Here is a 21,101-nt window from a genome sequence, read left to right on the forward strand (position 1 = left end):
TGGACACCTGCAGAATCTACAACCATGAGGGAGAACAGACTAAATCCAAAATTAACTTTCTTAACATTAAAGTACTTTTTAACAGAAACAGTTCTCAGAACAAGCAGTTCGAGGGCATGCTCGGTTTGGCCGAAATAAAGACATCTTATGATCTATATCCTCAGAGAGAAGGGTATAGGAAATTCCAGGTTGGAAGTATGAGACTCTTTATACCTTGTCTGCATTTCTAACAAAGGTCAAAGTAGAACCCACTTGCTCTTTACAACATTCTGTCATTTTTTCCTGTCAAAGAAATAAAATCCTGATCTTGGTTTCACTGGAAGTAGTGTGTTTTGTCACTGACTTCAACTGATGCCCTTCTGTATTCCAACAGAAAAAGCACGTAGCACTTACGCATTTTATTGGCTTAAACTGAGTTACTCAGAGGTGGTGTTACTCAGATGTTCAGATGTGGAGCCCTCAGTACAGGGGGGACACGGAGCTGTTGGAGTGTGTCCACAAAAATGATCCAAGGGATGGGACACCTCTCCTGTGAGGATGGGCTGAGGGAGCTGGGAGCCATTCAGCCTGGAGAGGAGAGGGCTGCGAGGTGAGCTGATAGTGGCTTTTCAAGTGTCTAAATGGGTCCTTCGGGAGAGGAGACAGACTCTTTAGCAGGGTCTGTGGCGATAGAACAAAGGAAATGGCTTCAAGTTCAAAGAGGGCAGATTTAGGTTAGATAGAAGGAAAAGATCTTTTACATTGAGGGTGGTGAAGCAGTGGAACAGATTACCTAGTGCTGTAGCTGATGCCCCGAATATTAAGACTTCCAAGGTGAGGGTGGATCAGCCCCCGGGCAACCTGACCTCGCCGTGGTGTCCTCGTTGACAGCAGGGCAGTTGGACTCGATGGCCTTCAAGGGTCCCTTCCTACTCTCAGGATTCTACGGTTCCACTCATACGCTTAATTCCCAGAATCACAGGCTGATTGAGGCTGGCAGGGATGTGAGCGCTCCATCACCCGCTCAGCACGGAAGAGCTCAGCCCCGCCTGTCCCGGGGCTGTTGGCGTTCGGTCGCCGCGGCAACCGCCGGCGGTGGCCTCAGTGCCCGCGGGGTGGGGAGGTGAGCGGGGCCGGGGGCTCCCGGCGGCGGGACGGCGTTCCAGCTGGGAACGGGCAGGGCCCGCGAGTCGCGGCGGCTGTTACCGCTCGCTCTGGGAAGGAATCGGCTCGGGGAGCGAGCGGCCTGACGCTTTGCTGTTCCCTTTGAAGGCATGGTGCGGCTGACCCCCGAGCTCATCGCCAGGTGCCTCGGCCGCAGGGACCGCGCGGAGGACTTGGGACAGCAGCTGCGAAAAATGACTCATCTGAATCTATCCGATAAAAATCTAGATGCAATCGTAAGATCGGATCCTCTTCTTTCCTTTTTTAAGCGTTCTGTTGTTACTGTTCTGAGGGGAGAGCCCAGCAGGCAAAGCAAAGGTTATATTCAAGGTTATGTTACGTAGCAGCTGCCTTACTCCTCGATGTTTACATCTGCAGCTACAACTGTTAGGAAACGTGCTTCAACATCCACCGCTTAATGTGCTGCTGCTCTGTGGAAAATCGCTTTTACCTGCTGCCATACAAAAGGTTTTCAAATGCATTTGAAATATGTAAGTGAACTTTCTGTAGGCAGCAGCAAAGCAAGTGCCTCCAGCAGCCTGCCAGGTCCCTTACTATCGACCTGACGCGCTTCTCTTTCTGGACCAGAAGTCCTGTTCAAGTATCTCACCCATGGGAAACTGTAGAAATATATACATCACTGTGGCAGACAAGAAAGGCATTATCAGTACATCAACCAATTCTTGCCATTAAGAAGAATCCGTGTAATTGAACTCAAGTGTAATAGCAGAATATTTTCGCAGTATTTCAGCACTTTCAGTGCTGCAGTGTTACACAAATCAACAAAAATAAACCACAATTTGCTGCTTGTATTATTTCATACAGTTGCTATATTGTAAATGACCCTTTAGGAAGTCACCAGAATAAAAATTATAACTCCACTTACTTCTATAAAATTATTATTTAAAATCAATCATTTAGACATGATGTTTTTCTTATAGACTGCAGGCAGGTCATTGCCATGTAACCAGTAGGTGCAGGGCTCAGATACTGACATCCAGCTATATCAGTTCTGGAGATTTTAGGTCCAAGCTAGCTCGGGTTTTGATTTAAAAAATTGTATGTATTGATGGTTACCTTTGTAAAAAAATCTGAAGTGTGGAACAGAGGGAGAGATAAGGAAATCAAATCAGATTTATTCTTTTCTATAAGGAGATTGTAATGATATTACAAACAGTTAAGTGCAATGTTCATTTCATTCCTTCTAATGCCATATTTTTTTTCCATTTTTGGGAATTTCATGAAGGGTTGTTAACTCACAGCAAAATATTTGCAGTCTATCTGTGGTTTAGTCCTTAGATTTCAGAGGAAGTCTGAGAAAGGAAAGGAGAGTTTGGGAACAGGATGTGATCCAAGTGAGGTTAACAGAATTGGACTGCTGTAGTGGCTTTTTCAAATTAAACAGGTTAAAATCTACATATATTTTTTTTAATTGCTCCCTGGAGCTTATTCATTTAAAAAATAATCCATGACCTTTCAATTTTCAGAAACTAAACCTACACACTTAACCCAGTCCCTCCTCCTTTTGAGCTCAGTGGTATGAAATTTACACCAGTTTCGTAAGTCCCAAGTTAATTTGAATCCCCTGAAGATACTGAGTGCATTTCAAAATGGCTGAACCCTGAATAACCGAATTGTTGTGCGTAATGGATTTCTGTTTTAAAAACAAAAGCGTAATTTCAGCCAAAAAGTCTTAAGTACCTTGTAGATCCATGAAAGCAAATAAGTTTTTTCAGTTGTCACACTCCTTGGATCAGCCACAGTGAATTGTTAATTTGCTTAGGACTGGTTCCTCACATGCCATAGAGAAGGTTTAGAGAAACCCTAATTAAAAAATAAAAGTGCTACCATTTAATTTTTGAGAGGATTAGAAAGAAACTTGACACTTGAGTGGGATCGTAGTATCAGAAGTAGATTAAAATACGTTGACGTGCAAGTTTTTGTAGAAATCGGTATTCCTTTGCCAAGAACTGTTTTGTATTACATCACTGAGATTTGATGGAGACAACTCAGTAACAACTGTGCTTCTCTGAAATCTTTCTGATGAAGGCAGGGGAGGGAATGAAGTCACACAGGATGCGATCTGCCTGCTGCTGATGGCTGCAATCCTCAGCTTCCAGGCATAAGAACAGTAATCATCTATTTCTGTCATAAATCTATGTTGGAGATTATTACTGACTCCAACTTATTTTTTTTTTCTAGGAAAAAGAATTGTTAGAAGTATTTAATAAAAACAAAAATGTGTAAATAATAGTGCACTTAATTAATCAATTTAAATTTAAAACAATCAACAGCTTCCGAAAACAGATAGTAAGTAAAAATAATAATGCATTAATTTGTTGTTGTTTCTTTCAGGGTGACATCTCTTTGTGCAGAAGCCTTAGAGTTTTGTATTTATATGATAACCAAATCAGTCGAATCCAGAACTTGGGCTTTGCTTCACATCTAACACACCTTTACCTACAGAACAACCGTATTTCGTGCATTGAAAATCTCTCATCACTGAAAAACCTTGAAAAACTGTAAGTTGAAAATCATGAATTTATGTTATGAGTAGAAGAATAATTGTTACACTAAGAAATGAAAAAATGATGTTGCCATTAAGGCCTCTTCAACAGTTAAGTTTTGCTTTTCAGATATAAATAGTTGCTTATGATTTTTCAATGAAGTGTTCTATGATGAGTAAAGTGGTGACATCTGAATGTGTATTCCTTTTTTCTCATTTAGATTTCCTAAAAAAGGCTTGGATCTGTTAGCTGGCTTACTATTTTTATAACTATTTCCAACCATTGCACAACATTACTTTATTTTTTAAGTATTTTGAAGACTTTGTTTACACTTTCATAGGATGTTAAACCAACTTTGTATTTTATTCTTCAGGTACCTGGGGGGCAACTCTATTGCTGTAGTAGAGGGTTTGGATCAATTAAAAGAAATAAGGGAGCTGCATATTGAAAGTCAACACCTCCCTCTTGGCGAAAAGCTTCTCTTTGATCCAGGATCCCTTAGGTCCTTGGCAGTAAGTACACTGAGATTGTCAACGGGCTGTTAATCAATAGGTCAGTAGTTTTAGTATGAATGATTAGAAGGACTCGATCACTGTGTGCGTTTTTTCTGAGTACTGGTGGCAGATTGATGATTTCTGCCAAGGGATTCCTATCCCTACTGTTGCATAAGCAAGGCGTAAACGGCTAGTTTGTTGATATTTCCCTGATTTGATTATCACATTAATTTATTTACTGCCTCTTGTACTTCTCCAGACAATGCAATGGCCAATAGAAGGGGCAAACAACACTTTGGTGGGAATACTGAGAGGAAGGCGGTCTGAAGTATTCAGTTCTACTAGTGTCATTCTTCTATGTTGTAGTATATAAAAATTTCAGCTTTGGAAATTTTTGTTTGAGGTGTTAGTTGCTCAAGTAAACATCAAATGTATTGTTGAAGTAGTTTTGGTTTTTGTTTTTGTTTTGTTTTGTTTTTAATAAAAACTTCAATTACTAGTGTTTGTAGTTTTGTACTGCAGTAGAATTCACTTGCTGTATCTCCTGATGAAGTCAGGGCTTTATGATCTCTTCTGTGAAGATGAACAAAGAACATTCTCTGAAAAGTGACTTCTTTTCATGTGTGTATCATAAACATTTCACCTAGCTCTAATTCTTGCTGGTTTGAGATGTCGTAATCCAAGACATGCATTACTATTTTTCTTTAGAATAAATGGGCCGTTACTGTGACAGCACTTTTGTTTTCTTCCCTCTGTACTGGAGAGATGATGAAAGTAGAGGAGGATTATACAGCTTCAATTTTCCCAGCATGATAGCTCATATATTTCAGTGTTTTGCAGCACCCTGCAAAGATTCACAAGTAAATTGTTCTTCCTAGCTTTTATTTAGGTTTTCTGGAGGTTGCTTTGGTTTGGTTTTCTTTCCAGAAAGACTTTTCATCTTTGACCTTTTTGGAAGCTACCTGTAAAAACATTGTATTTTTACTCCTCAAACAGCAAGCATTTTGTCCCTTTTTACAAGCTTTCTTCTTATCTCATTTGCTCCCATTTTTGGCTCTCAGTGATGTCAGCTGAAAGAGCCAAAACCTGGGGCCGGGTAGCTCTCGGTGTACTATGAGCACGTTTTGCTGATGACAGTATCCTGTATGATTCGCATGAGGAGCTTGTTACACTGTGTATCAGACTGATGCTGGAAAGCCAGAATAAACACCACTTTAAGACAGGGAGCAAAGCCAACAAAAAACCATGTGTGAAGTGCTTGCATTTTTTACATTTGTGCTTCACGCACTTGTTCCTTAAGATACTTTTCTTCAAGAATTTCCAACTGAGTCATGCATAGCATGAAAAATATCACTTTTTTTTTCTACCTTTTTCCTCCAGAAATCTTTGTCTGTGTTGAATATTAGCAATAACAACATCGATGAATTGGAAGAACTGGCAGTTCTGGAAAATCTTTCTCATCTTAGAGCAGCTGACAATCAACTTCAACATATGAAGGTATTAAAATCAGAATTTTTTCTATGTCAATTTAAAAAAAAAGTGACATTCGTCTTTATCACAAAATAAATGAATTAAAAAAAAAAAAAAGCCTTCTACAGTTTCAGAACCTCTGACTTTCCAAGCATGGTTTTCTCAGGCAGATATCTTGTTGAAGTTAAAACTGGGGAACCATTTATTTAGGATGTCCAAATGTCCTTTAATCCTATGCAAAGATGCAACTGTGCATGCATCTATCAACAAAATGAATACTACATGCACGAAGTTAAAACTATAGTATAACATGTAAAACATGGAGAAAGCATGTATGTGTTGGCCATCTGAGTGACAGTTAGTTGGTAAATTTGCAAAGAGTCCACGGCCAGTGTTTTGTAATGAACTTGCAGCTTTTTACCATACTGTAGTCTTTAACTCTCAGTTTAAATGTAAATAAAAGGGAATTCTTGGATATCAGATCATGGAGCTGTTCTTTTTGCCATTCTAATATTAAAATGTCTTTTTGACCATCGTTGCTGGCATAGAATAAGAAGTATTTGTCATGGAAAAATATGTTAAATCTTTCATAAGTTTCTGTTAAGGAAAGTTATATCTTCATAAGCAAGAGCTCTAACTCCTACAGTAACAACTAAAACATGTGCAATAGAAGTATTTTTATTCTTCCTTTTGCACTAGTGGATATGATTTAAGCAGAATGCTCTGGACTTAAAATTTCCAGCTTCTCAAAAAAGAATAGGCCTTGTCATCTCATGATTTTAGAAGTTAAGATATTTTCTATTTCTTGACATAAATAGAACTTAAAAAAATAATTTGAGTTTGATGTTACAAGCTACTGAGTATTAAATTTACAATGAGCAGCATGTTAACATTATCATTGGATGGTACAGGCATGAAAGAACAAACTTTATAAACACTTCCTGATTTCATAAAAAATTTAGGCATTAGTGTTTTGCTTTCTTTTGACTTTTGTTAATTAATAAATATTTAAACGAACTGGCTTCAGTCATAAACCAATTCACCAAGAAAATACCTTGATGAAATTAAACTGTCTTATTACTGGTTTGCATATACATTCTGTTTGCTTAGAAAATGTATATACATTCCATTTTCTTACAAAAAGCTAGCTATTACAAGTTAGTAATTACTAAAACAAATATGGCTACTAATTCTTAGGATACATAATGCCTTTTATGTTTAATTTGTCAGTTCTGTTTATTAACAGGGAGATTCCTGTACATTGTGTGCACAATCTAGGAAATACCTAGGCCAATATACTTTATTTAGACTCTTCTTTTTTAAATATAATTTAATATTAAAAATGTTGAATAATTTTTTATTTTATTTTATTATTTTTTAGCTAGAGTATTATTAATGGCTTGTATTTCAAACCAGCTTCTAGCTGGTAATTTTAATTGAATTCATATAGAAGTACATACTTGAAGCTTAGGCTGGCTAATGAAAACCATATTGAATGTGTTGGCTGGATCAAAATAACACTGAGGTTTTTTCAATAGGTCTGTCTTTCTAAAAGGATTCCTCTCAGAAAAAAATCCATTTCAAAAGAAAGCTTAGTGCATGATTTTTTTAATTGTTTCTTTCCTTCTTGTAAGTACAAAATCCTTCGGTTGTGATGATCTTAATGGAAGATTGTGTGAACCAGATAGTGAGAATGAGGATGCCAGTTTAGAAGCAGTATCTTCAGTGACTCAGAGGAAAAAAACAGTGTCTTTTGAAACAGAATGAATGAATGAAAACAATACATTATTCAGTGACTATGTGTATATTTTTTAGTTCATTATTATAATTTATTATTTTATCATCAGGCAGACAAGGACTAGTATTTATCCCAGTAAATCAGGCATACAGATTTCCATGTGATATAATCACAGCTGTTGAAAAAATACGTTGTTACCATTTGACTTACCTGCTGCTCCCACTGTCATTTAAACTCGGATCAAGCTCTGGTCATTTTTGAAGGTGGGTGTCCTGCGTGTTGAATAAGCACCGTCCAAGTTTTGAATAGAGCAGGTTGAGTGTTTCTGTTCTTGTTCTTTCAAACCTGTAAAATTACACGGGGTAACACAGCTGGATATCCAGCTCTAAATCCCATTTTCTCATTCCTACCACCCCATTGTCGCCAGCAAGAACATCCCAGGAATTCTTTGGATTGATCAGAGATCATGGTGGTGCCTCAGTGAGTGAGGAGCAATGGATCTCTGCTTCACCCAATGGGAAGAGAAGCTGTGGAGGAACCATCCAGATCTTAGCAGCCCTGCTCAATAGCTGTAAGCTGTGTAGCAGAGGTAGATGACAGCGGGAATAAAATGGGACCTTGAAAAAAAGGGAAATGTGAAAACATAACAAATACGTGAAAGACAGCCTTCTCACGTAAACTTTCCTTACTTTTTACAATTAGTATAATCACTTTATGTTTAGAGATTTATCTCAGCTTTTTTCACATTTTTTATATAAACCCGTATCCCCTCAATTTTCAAAGCTGCCATGCTGATTTTAGTATAGTAGAAAATTAGGGCTAGTGAATTAATGCACATAATGTTCTGGCTAAATCAGGGAATTGTTAGCATCATTAACAGACATAAGGCGTATGACCTTGCTTCACATGACTGAATTTTATGTGGTGAGGTCAGAACAGTAGATGAAACAGAAAGTAAGTAATTCGCAACACATGCAAAATGATTTAGTGAGACTAGCTACCACATGTAAAATGCACGTTATGCAAGTTATCAACAGTATCACCGATTTTAATGGACTTGGCTTTTCTTTGCTTTCTACTGCTCATTACTATTTCATTCTACTGAGTTTCTTCTTCAGTTAAGCTCACAAGGTCTTCTAGGTTACTGTATATTTTGGTAGGAATACTAAGGGGATTTTTTTTCAAAGCTACTTGTAGTTTTAGAAGTCCTGATTACACCAAGACAGATATATGTATATACGTGAATAAAAAATAGACTTTAGATTTGGGAAGATTATGACTTACGTGTTTGGCTAGATAGCAAAAGTACAGCTAGAAATACATATACAAGTCAGTATTTTCCAAGTCTTTAATTTATTCAACCTCTGCCCAGTATTGATTATGACAAGAGGATATCACAAAAGATGAATTCATTCACTTCAGAATTGAGTCAGGAGAGAGAGAAAAATTATAGATTTTCTCGAACTGATTATGACAGGTAGTCAAAACGGTGACAAATGGCTGTCTGTAGATGCAGTTAGGGCAGTTGTACTAGACATTCCCAATAAAAACTGGAGCAAACTGGTCAAATACCGACTCTTAAATGGCCATCTTTAATTGGTAAGAACGTCACTGCCAGTACTCCAGCTGCCTACAAAGGCACTTGCCCTTCCCCCTCTCCCCCATAGATGGAATATAATTTGCTCGTCACTATTTTGTAGCAGACCTCAAAGTGATAGCATGACATGATCATTTATCAAATGGAGACTGCCCAAAAGAGTGTCTGGTCCCTTTAGTACAGCTTATTGAAAGGCTGGGAAGTGAAAGCACTTTATTAGAGACAGGAAGGCAATGAACAACTAGAGCGTATCGAAAGGGTAATCATATTTCAGCACAGGATTAGTGTGCTCTTAGATAAACACACACTGGAGTAAGCATGTTCTGGGTCATTTATCAAGTAAGTAACAGCTAACAAAAATCTACAGGACTCTTAGTATGCATTCATCAAAGTTAAACTGTATACATTTTATTTCAGTAGTAGACAATGTAGTGTTCCAAAACCATGACCTGAAAAAAATTTCTCTAGTGAAATCCAGAACACGTTACAAATTTCAATAGCAGTGCTTGAATGCCCAGGAAAGAATAAAGAACTAAATAAACTTGCTAAATCCTATTTCATTTTTAATCACCTTAACCTAAATCCAGAATTCCCAGAGTGATTTTCTAAATTTGAAGGAGGCAAGAGATGTCTAATTGCTAGATATTTCATTGTTGGCATCACAGTACACAATTCTGTGGACTTTGTGATTTAGAATCTATCAGATCATAATTGTTGTGGGTTTTTTTAAATTGCTACAACTGTATAACATTAAACAAATCTTTTGTATTCATATACATTGTTCTTAATGCTTGCTTAAGCTTTGCAGACATACAAGGAAGCATATCAATAATGATGGTTTGGTGGAATTTTGAAAGGGATTTCAGAAAGTTAGAGTATCTGAGGAGGACGGAGCAGGCTGCTAAGCTTCGCATCCTTTTAAATTGAATTTATTGTGTTTAAAAGACAGCAGCAGCAGGTTTTTTTTTTTTTCGTTTTTTTTTTTCTGGGTCATACTGCCCTTGGGTAACCAGACAGAAATGCAGATGGAGAAAGGTGTATTTCAAAGATTTTGCTATTGGGGCCAATACTATAACTGACCACCCACACTTATTGAAGGGTAGGGATTACTGTTCCTCCTTTAAAAGAGTTTTACGTACCTATAAATAGAGAAGCAATCTACTGTGTTTTGCAGGCCTTGTAGCTTTCTTTAGGGTCTTTGTGAAATCTCTTCAGACATTGTGGTACTCCAAGGGCTCTGTGAGAGTGTGGGGACGCACAGTTTACTTGATGCATATATATTTTTATCTGTCGATTCTTCTGCTGTAGGAGTTTATAGGTGGGACCATAGCAGGGATTGTAGTGGTAATTTTCCATAGTTGGCATTACTGTGTCCTTAAAAACAGTTTTTCAACTGCTTCACTATTTCTGCTGCGTAACTGTGATACACTGACAGAATGCTATACACCACTTTATGAGAATACGCATTCTCAGAGTACATGAAGAATCTCACTGAAGTGATTTCTGTGTGCAGGATAAGGGCCTGGCTGAACAAAACTCATTGTTATTGTATTCTACAATGGGAAGGGAAAATGACCACGGTATTCTGTTCTTGTGTTAAATGCAGGATTTGGAGGTTGTGCTAAACAAATGGACAAAGCTATGCAGCATGGATCTTACAGGAAACCCCATCTGCCACAAACCGAAGTACAGGGACAGGGTTGTGGTACAGTCACAAACCTTAGGTAAGCAGTAAAACCAATAGCCAACCGAAGAGCCTGCTCATAACTCTTACTGTTTTAGAAAGTAGCTGCCACATTAACCATTCTTGAATCACACAGTGCATATAAACCCACTTACTGTCCTATATAGTTATGTCAAATGATATATTTTTACTTTATGTACAAGCAACATAGCTAAAACTGCGCCGCTGATCAACTGCACAGTTCTTTACCTAGCAGTCTCTACTAGTAGTAGCAGCCATTAGTTTTAGTGATAGATGATTAGTGAGATAGTTATAAGACAGTAAGACTTTTTTGTGTTCACATTCCCTGTGTGAAACTGGTTTTAAAAGATAAGTTCAGGCTGTTCCTCTGTCAGCGTGGGGGTGTTGCTGGGATGCTTTGATGACAGTTATTCCTACCTTACTAGTTTGAATTTCTGGTGTATAGCACTTGTCCTCAATCATGAAATCAGAATTTTAACTGAATATAAATACATATATTTATCTTGAAGATTATAAAATAGTTGGTGCTTTCTTTTTTAGTTAAGATACGTCAACTCATAACTGCATCTAATTAAAAGATTAATATCAAGCTGGAATGTATCGTTGCATTTTTAATTTTAGCTGCTTTTTTTTTAACCAAAATACTAAAAAGAGCAAAAAAGATTTGAAGAGACCAAGTACACTTCTGATATCACAGAAAATGTTCCTTTTCTTTGACAGAATACCTCGATGGGAAAGAAATTAAAGAAATGGAAAGGCTGTTCCTAATGAATTGGAAAGCCTCCAAAGCTGCCAGGAAAAAAAGCAAAGGAAGAATGACAAATGAACATGCAGACTATCTACATTTTTGTAAGGAAACAAATCACTTTGTGACTGCGCTGTAATAGCAGCTAACAGTGAATATATTAGAAATGAGACTTTTAGCGGTGGTAAGACAAAAAACAAAACAGGAGTTGAAATGGAGCTTTTCCAACATGAAATTTAATTTTAGAGCTAGCTCACAGGTTTTTCTGATTTCCCCACCACAGCCTCCCAGAATCGTGGGATGCGGTAGCTTGTATGTTTTGAATGTTTGTAAATACCCATGATTGCTTTCCATGTCATAAAAATAAAGTGTTGGGTGTTTTGCAATAAATATGTCTGACATACATTAAGACTTTTATACCTGAACTGTTTATACTGCCAGCCCTGTGAAGGGCCTGTAAAAAATACATGACCAGCAGAGGTAAGGTTTGAAACATAGAAAAAAATTAGTCTTGAAGAAAAAAAAACTTAAAAGAAAAGGCAGTGGGTTCTTGAAGTGGGAAAACAGATTAATTTTGAAACGCACAACTCATTATTAACTATATTAAATATTAAAATGGATACAATTTGACTTGGAATATTGAATTAATTTTTTTTCTTTGTTTTCTGCAGCCAGCTTTGGAACACCTCATCCTATTCTTCCTTTTAACTATAGTCCGTCTCTGAAAGAAAAAACAAATATTTTAGCTCTGTCTGAGATGCACAAAGACAGAAGAAATCCTCTGCCAAGAGCCATGGAAAAAGAATAAATCAGAGGAAAATTCAGGTATGTTCCTCAGACATGTTCCTCTTAATGCTTTTGGGGACTGCTTTTACAGTTCTGGCTGAGCCAGTGCAAAACAAGTACATGAAGTAGAATTTCATCTCAGATCAGTTTCAGTTTTTTAAATGGTGTCATGTTTGTTGTCTTTATTTTGTTGCAAGACAGGATAATAGATTCTGGTTTCTGATTACAAATCAGCAGAGTAGGTAACAGTAAGAGCTGTTCTCCGGTGTTACTGGTTTGTCATAAGAATTTGATTGTTGTCTTAAACAAAGGTAAAATAATACAGATGTTAATTCTTGGAAATGCAGTTACTGTCAACAGTGCTGGTGAACACCGATACTTTGCATGCAGTATTACATGAAGGAGAAACTTTTCATTATTATAGCTTACTTCTAGTGGATTATGTTCAGTGTGCTATATACACAACTAGTGTTTTCCTGTAACATCAGCTGAAGACCAACAAGATAATCAAGAAAGGAAATCTGATGTCTGTGCCTTACAGACATTCAGACATTAGATGAGCTTAAACAATTGGGAGTTCAGCACATGTTTTCCTTGTTCACGAAGGCATCCTTGCCAACTCTAAAATGACTGTGGGAATAAAATCTAATAGGAATTTGCAGTTCGGGACCTTAGTTTTTTCAGTGTTACCTGTTAATAGTGTTTCTGTTTAGTTCTGTATTTGGAGCCTAACACCACTCCTTTCAGTCTTTTAATATTACCTGTGACTTAACTCTTCTGTTATTTATCAGCTCTACTGGACAACAGCAACAAAAACAATGTTTAAGCAATCTTCTATGTAAGATAAACAAATTCATCTGACGTAGCTATTCTTTTGTAACCAAAGTACTAAATGTAGCATTTTAGTTTACATTCAAATCAGAATTTATTAGTGTTTGAAGTTTTGATTGAGCGACATTTAACACTGTTTTATTCTTGACTATTTATCACTTCCCATTCCTTTGCTTTTGTTCCTCCAAATTATTTGTTCTCACTAAAAGTATCTACCTTTCCCTTAAGAAGGGAAGAGGGATTACAAATCAATTTTGAAGTATAATTTTGCTCTCCATATGGCATTGGATATATTCTGTCCTAAAAAGAAACTTAACTCACAAATGTGCCTATTCTTGATATTTTTTCCTGATGCAGAAGGCACATAGCAATGGAGAAGTCCAAAAACAAGAACTGCAGGCATTCATTTGTGAAACAAGCTTAATACTCAGCAATCTGTTGGCCTACAATTCATCTTTATTAGCATTTCATCTTTTGAGCTGTGCTGAATAAAACTCAAGCTTTCATTTACCATGCCCTTCAGTGCTAACAGAGAATGGAACGTGGGTGTGCAGTACCTCCAAGTCACTTTCTTCAGTGAAAGAACTTCTGCTATTTCCCTTTAAACAAAACATTCTGATTCTACTTGATTATGTCAAAAAGCTCTACAGCTGTTGAGGTTCTTAGTTAGGTTCTTCTTTAAAACTTGAAAAAGTTTTCCCAGCATTATGAAGGAGTACAATCCATATAAAATATATATTTATCTCCGTATTATATAAATCCATATTTTATTTATATATACACACACACGCATATATGTATATATATGTATTATGTGATTTATGTTAATTCAATATACACGTATTTAATATATATGTGTGTATATATGTACACAAGTTTTTAATTTGATTCACATAAAGGTCATAGTGAACAACAGAAAGATAAATTGCATTTAGCATTTTCAAACAAGCTTTGTAAGTAGGACACTTCTCTTGGATGCCAGAGGTTGTTGTACATCACGATTCCATGTGTAATGGTGGATCTATATGTCTTAACAATGTATTCTTGTTTCTAGTGGAATGTCAACCAAAGAGTCTTGAGAATTAGTAAATGGTTTGTGAATTCTTTAAAATGTTTAGGAAGATGAAAAACAAGTCAAAATAGTATTCTTTCTTGGAGTGCAGGCAGACGTGAAGTAGTCACAAATCAGAGTATTCCCTAGTCAGGTTCGGTAATTAGTGATATGCACAAGTGTGCCCAAGTGTGAAGCAAAGGAAATTTTGTCAAACTGAACAATTACTTCCATTGTTTAATTGAAATTCAGTATCAGAGCAAAGAAATCAGTGAATTTTAATCCTACCCTCTGTGTTAGCCAAATAAATTATTCCAACAGATGTTTCCTCTTTCTTTATACAAGCTAGGTGATTTTTGACCCTTGGCAACTGAAAAACAGGCATTAAATACCTTCTTAACCTACATCTAAGATCCACTGAGGATTACATATAGCCTGAACAATGAAGAAAGCCACTTATTACTCAATTACTGAAATGTGTCATTAATCTTTCTTTTCTGATAATACAAAAACAATAGCAACTTCATATTGGATTTTTAAACTTAGTTTTGAACATTTAGAGATATTGGCAGGAATTAATTAAAAGAAAACAAATAATTATTTCAAAGATACCCAATACCTTCCAATGGGAAACACTGTTATTAATTTTCCCTGAACAGGGAAGTTGTTGAAATTTTGATGATGTAAACTTAAACTGTAACCAGCCGTTCCTGCCCACGTCTCCTTACTCGTTAAGGTAAATATTGTTGTAGTTTTGCAGTTCAGAATTTGGTGGGAAAGTCACCTTTCGTCTCTCCAGTGCATGTTACGTGTTTGGAAATATGGTAATGCATTTAAATTATACACCCAACTTATAGTTCCTACTCTGGATTGTGTCAACTAATCATAAGCCATCTCCAAGCCGTCACATAGGTCCTGTGTAGTTCAAGGTCTAGCTGTGGAGGAAGGAACTTGTACGCATGAGGATTAGTTGTGTACCCAAAACATGGCTTGGAATCATATGCTTATGTCATGTTAGAGAATATAGTTTTCTTATTTGGGGGAGGGAGAGGAGCATTACCTCCACGCAACCTTAAATATCGTTCTCTTACTGAATACCAATTTCAGCACACCTCTGCACATTCAAAAATAAAGAGCGTTCTCGGCATTGTCTTCAGAAAGAAAGGGGAACTACAGAGTTAAGATACTTGGGCAGAGCTGAGATCACTTCTTCAATGGGCCTGCAGTGCCTTTTGCAACACTCGGTGTGGGTGTAGAAAGAAAAATGTAAACATCTTCTCAGTGAAGGATAGAAAGAATCGATTGGCAATTAATTATGAAGGCTGTGGAAGAGACACGTGAGGAATTTTCTTGCCATTGATGGGATGCGAAAGCCATGATGTGGGATATGGGAGGAGACAGTGGAATGCTTTACAAGGATGAAGAGATGCAATTCTGAAATAGCATCACTGAAGCAGAGCTATTGGGGTGGGCATCACGAATAAGCAGTTTCTGGTTACCATGGTCCCTGTAAGGTTACAATGGGCAATTCAGAAAATAGAGTTTCTTTCTCCATGTTTACAGTTTTGTTAAATATGGTGCTGAATGATTCTCCACGTGATAATTCATAATATCTTTAGAAGGCAGAAGATGGCTGTATCAATAAAAACATGTAAGATATTGTAATTATCTTCTGTCTAAACTAAATTTCAGTAGTAGTTATTCCAAAAAAGTACTTTTCATACCATCACGCCCAATTTGCAGTATCTAACACTGCAACTATCTAAGTATCTAATAGCATCACAAAGACAGTGACAGAAGGCATCCCTTTTTAGCCATGAATTCCACCATTTACCTGGAAGTTGCTGATTTGGAAATTACTCTTTCTTTCCTCCTCGTTCCAGTTCTCAGTGCTGCTGTCTGTGCCCAAAACTGGGAAAGAGAAATGATCTTTAGATACAGTATGGAACACTGCATGCAGTAAGAGAACACAGGCTGAAAGACATGCTGTACCCTTGAAAAGAATAAATCCTTTTTCGAAGAGCTGAATGAGGGTGCATATCTCCTGATGAGCTTTGTCAGCCAGACCACACTTCCCCCCCTTGACATCCTGATGAGCATATTCCTTACAGGCACGTTCTCATCAGGAGGTGTATGCCTGCTGGTTGGCAGGGGGGCAGGGGCACATCTGCCTGCATTAGTGTGCCTCCACTTCCAGGAGATGCGTGTTATCTCCCTGACCTTCGAAGACCAAATGGCACGTGCAACTTGGCACACAACAGGAGGTCAGAAAATTAGCAGGGCACATCTGGGTCCAGAGGCTGTTATGTGCAGACTTGCTGTATGCTCGCACCAACACTGAAACCCAGATTGTTTGAAACCTTCCGCATAATGTACATGAGTATTGTACTAGTAACATTTTTAACAGAGATTCATACAGAGGACTGTTCAGTGATTTTAAAGTGGAATAAAGTACTATAGGATAGGAAAATAAACAAAAATTAAATTCTGATCTTTACATATATATTTTTTCAGATCGTACTCTTCCTACTGTTAGGTCTCTGTTTTCAGTCCTTGAACAGCCTCCTGCTGTGATAAACATTCAAAGCTCTGTAGCATTTTAGTCTGCTGCCTTAGCACTGCACGTTTTTATTGTGTAATTTACAAAATTATAGAAGTCACTTCTATGCACAAAGCATGCATCCAATTAACAATGTAAACAACTAGTGCTGTGTCTTAATAACTCCTGTAAAGCTGCAGTATTACTCCAGAAGCTGTTCAGCTGAAGCTAGTTTCCGTACACTCATTTATTGCAGTGATATAAACACTGCTTCACCATTTGGCTTCACAGAATTGAACAAAGGTTTGTGTTGGAAGGGACCTTTAAGATCATCTAGTTCCAACCTCCTGCTGTAGGCAGGGACGCCTCCTGCTAAACCAGGCTCTAAGGGCCATTGTGAGCTAACAAAAAAATCAGAGCTGAGCAGATACAGCTCCTGTCAGATACTTCGTAGGTCAGCACTGAGCACAGTGGGATTGGGGCATTTCAGTGTGTGCACTTGTCACTGGGTTCCACAACTTCTTCCTAAAAATGCCAACCTTGCCAACTCGAAGTTGCATGGTTTTATGAACATATGTTGCAGTGGCCATTGAATTCATATATATTACAAATGACTGCAAGCTTTCAGTAAAATATTACCTTTGTTCTCGGTATAACTGTCTACTTAAAGCCTTTGAGGTCAGATTGGATTGCTGTGGAGTTCTAAAAGTTTTCAAAGACAGCAATATCACAGAGGGTGGGCAGCCCATTGCACTGCACAAATGCCCTCACAGCTCTTTTTGCCTTTCCCTGGAGCCTCCCTTGCTATTTGTCTATTCTCAATCACTTCTTTACCCCCCAGGTGCCTGAAACTGCCTATCAGGAAGATCTGTCCCATAGCCTTCCCATGGGCAGAGGTATACAACACCAAAATGTGCTGACATTTGCTTTTGCTGCCTTCTGGCTGGCCACCACCATTAAATTATCACGAGAGCCACGTCTGTGCAACATTGGCTGGCTCCCTCAGCACTCCCAAGTTGTATCCCATCCAGGCGCAAAGAGTTGGATGTGTCAGATCTGCCTGAGTGGTTTCAGCTCAATTATCATCTACTGTTCTTGGTGCTTGTTCCCACTAAAAACCATCACAGGGACCACAGACCTGGGAGTTCTGAGACCAGGCCTTTCCATAAAGATCTCGATGCTTTCCGAGCAGCTCACAGTGCTTTTGGAGGGCGTTGTTCTGCTAGAAGGAAAACAAAGTAAGGCATAACTGCTTGAACACCTCTTCCTGCTCTCTTGAATACGTAGGGACACTTTGCTTTGTCATCACTGCATACATATGAATAGTGAATTCAGATAAAAAACTGATGAGATTTCAAAGATACCTTACAGTCCCTAATAACAAATGTAATAGGTAGTGATTGTAATCAATAATTATACTTTGCTAGAAAGTGTTTTTATTTTGTTAGTCACCTGACCTTGAAGGATTGTAAAAGCTCACTGCTAAAACAAGACGTATTTGAATCTCTCTCAATCTCAAGTAACACTGTAACCAGAGACTGCAGAAATAATGACATATTTCTATTCTGTTAATTCTGAGCAAAATTAATTGCTTCATCGAAACCAATAGAGGTCAGAGCCAGCTGTGACATGACCCACATAGCAGACGAGTATTTTAATCCAAAAAGAGATTTGGAACAATAAGATCTTCCTTTCTTAAAGAGTTAATACAATAGAGTGTCATATTAATCACTGATAGTGTGTCCAGTAAAGCTGGATGTAATCAGTTACACATCATTTGTAGTAAAATATTTTGTAATAAATGACTTAGTCTTATCTGATTTCATTTATATGAGAATTTGCTTTGGCTATTAGTAAGGTTTTATTTCTTGTGGAACTTGAAAATTAACAGTATTTGATACAAGCTTGACGGCTGACCAAACTGTCAGCTGTCACCATTTTTGTGCATATACGGAAAAAGCTGGTCGGTTCTGTGTTGAGGGCCCCTTCGTATCCCATATCATCAAACTAGCTGGATATCCTCACAGTGGGGAAAGAACAAGCATACTTGGTTCTTTTTTCACCTCCAGCTTCTGGTGACATTGATTACAAACTTTGTAGAAATGTGTGGTCCTGAGACACATTGATAAATCATACAATCATAGAATGGCCTGGGTTGAAAAGGACCTCAGAGATGATCTGTTTCAACCCCCCTGCTGTGGGCAGGGTCACCAATCACCAGACCAGGCTGCCCAGTGCCACACCCAGCCTTGCCTGGAATGCCTCCAGGGATGGGGCATCCACCACCTCTGGGCAACCTGTTCCAGTGTGTCACCACCCTCTGAGTGAAAAACTTCCTCCTAACATCTAACTTAAATCTCCCATCTTGGTTTAAACCCATTCCCCCTTGTCCTATCACTATCAAGCTGCGTTGATGAAGCAGTAATGGCTTTGGAGTGGTTATGGGCATAATGGTCTGATCTCTCTTCTCTGATCTCTCTGATGCAGGCTGAGGAGGAGTCTGAAGTAATGGCAGAACCAAACCGAATGCTAAAAGTCAGAAGTTAGAGGATGCACAGTTGACCATTATAGGGTATTTTTCGTTCTTTCTCAAAACTAAAAAAAAAAAAAAAGTTATTGACATCTATTTGAATACGTTATCTGTGTCTTTATAATCTGAAAACCAGAGAAAATTCAGTACGTTGAACTTAACACTGCCTTTCAAGAACACTTGGAAATGTGAGGTGACTGCCAATTTATTTAGAAGCAATGTTCTGTATTGTAAGCTCGTAAAAATATTAGCACTTAGTGGACCAAGCCAGTTGTCTTTTTCTTAACCCTCCTCAGGAAAACAAGCTGCCTTTAACCAGTGCCTTGGGTTACTTCCATGTGTGACACTCTTAACAATAACACAGAGGCATGCTAATAGTCCTGTGCTGCAAGAAGAAGAGAGCTATCAGCACATGATGGGCGAGATGATTCATAATCCTAAAAAGTTATTTCCACAATTTGGATTATTCTAGTTTCTGGTAAATGATGTGGAATATTTAGAAGAAAGCTCAACAACATTGATGGTATCTGTACTGATGAATTTTTGGATTGGGGATATTGCACATTAATTTGAATTCAGCTCCTGCTTTACCTAGCTGGGACTTGAGTTTGGCTGCTTCGCACTGGTTTGACTAATTGGATGAGTGCTCAAGTCTTCAGATACAGGAAAACTCCAAGCGTACTGATAAGGAAAGTATGGACTGCAAATTGCCCCTGGAATGAAGCCTTTCCCTGGAGTTTCTCTGTATGAATGTCAGTGCAATGCCTCATCCTCGAGACCCTCTCTGCAACAAGGAAGGAATCCTCCCTGAATTCAAAGATCAGGATCTGTCTTTTACATGCAGTGTCCGTGTATTTTGTTGTCTTTAGAGAAATGTAATTCAAACAAATTCAACTCTTGTATGTGTTCTCCCTGAGTTACAAGGTACTTTTCTTTGGTAGCAAAGAAATAGATTTCCAAAACCAAGGTGGTGGTGTTTCAACCTGGAGGTGTCAACAACCAGAAGATGATGAAACAGTGAAAAAAGTTCTGATGTGTAACCGTTGCTATTAGTCCACTACTGAAATTAGTACTGACCTGGCATGGTACTTGTGGTTTTTTGCTGCCATCATCTATGACATTCAGGTCAAGGAAGACAGAACTGTGGAAGTTGCTTCTCATTAAGACAATTCCCAGAGATGACTGTTAATATTTTGATGAATGTTGAACGCTGACAGCTGCTGGATTCAATGCATGGCATTGAAAACCACTCTCTGGCGTCTGTAGTGCGGTGTTACGTGGGGATGTCTTTCTGCCCTTGCACATCTCCATCTAAAAACATGTAATGGATTTGTAGTACTTCTCAGTGTGGGTTTTGCTGCGTGAGGCAGTCAGAGTGCAACAATTTTCATAGGCTCGGAGTATTTTCGGCTTTCACTTTAAGCTCACGGTGAACTGGAGCTGAAAAAGCAGAGAGTAATGTGACATGAAGGGAGCAAAGCATACCTGGAAAAATATCTCAGTTTCCAGCAGAGCTGTTCCTTACCTAAATCACACTTGAAATCTGGCTCTTCTGTGACCAGGGCATTTCTCAGATCTGAAATATACTGCAGAAGGTAAGACAAGGGAGCAACTCAGGCATTTCTCTGGGAGAGAAGCAGCAGCTGCAGCAGCCTGTTACATCTTTACACTCGAATAGCTGTTGCAAGGAAAAATCACTGGATCTGCTTTCCTTGTTGCAATGCAAACAGTCCATTCTGAGTGGACATGTCTTGGGCAGGCAAGGGCACCACCTTGGGGTATGGCAGAACCAATCCCCTGACATGTGTGCATGATCTGGCACACTTGTAATCATCAGGGAAGGAAAGAGAAGCTCCTGGGGGTGCTCCATCAGCCTCCAAGGAGCCACAGCCATCATTCTTCCAAGCACCAGCACGCTGATGGATGCGCCCAGCTGCTGGATGTGTGAGGGAAAGGACTGTCCCA

At 38.3% G+C, this 21,101-nt stretch overlaps 1 protein-coding gene across 1 annotated transcript; it reads left to right on the forward strand.

Annotated features, from left to right (window-relative positions):
• The first annotated feature begins 1,253 nt into the window (after positions 1 to 1,253).
• On the forward strand, positions 1,254 to 19,952 carry PPP1R42 (protein phosphatase 1 regulatory subunit 42). The gene is made up of 8 exons (XM_065752273.1): positions 1,254 to 1,379; positions 3,499 to 3,665; positions 4,024 to 4,162; positions 5,525 to 5,641; positions 10,556 to 10,673; positions 11,375 to 11,503; positions 12,071 to 12,224; positions 19,094 to 19,952. Exons 1-7 carry the CDS (start codon positions 1,254 to 1,256, stop codon positions 12,205 to 12,207), a joined length of 933 nt encoding a protein of 310 aa, XP_065608345.1. The 3' UTR covers positions 12,208 to 12,224; positions 19,094 to 19,952.
• Positions 19,953 to 21,101: the final 1,149 nt, after the last annotated feature.

This window comes from Cyrtonyx montezumae, unplaced genomic scaffold, assembly GCF_038088225.1.
Source record: "Cyrtonyx montezumae isolate F1298 unplaced genomic scaffold, pur_monq_1.0 scaffold_8, whole genome shotgun sequence".
NCBI lineage: Eukaryota > Metazoa > Chordata > Aves > Galliformes > Odontophoridae > Cyrtonyx > Cyrtonyx montezumae.

Bases quoted from the DNA above. Each gene is read 5' to 3' on its own strand.
- PPP1R42 (XM_065752273.1), top strand. From the start codon at position 1,254: ATGGTGCGGCTGACCCCCGAGCTCATCGCCAGGTGCCTCGGCCGCAGG. The intron at 5,642-10,555 runs GTATTAAAATCA...TGTTAAATGCAG, and splicing joins ATCAACTTCAACATATGAAG to GATTTGGAGGTTGTGCTAAA. The intron at 10,674-11,374 runs GTAAGCAGTAAA...TTTCTTTGACAG, and splicing joins GGTACAGTCACAAACCTTAG to AATACCTCGATGGGAAAGAA.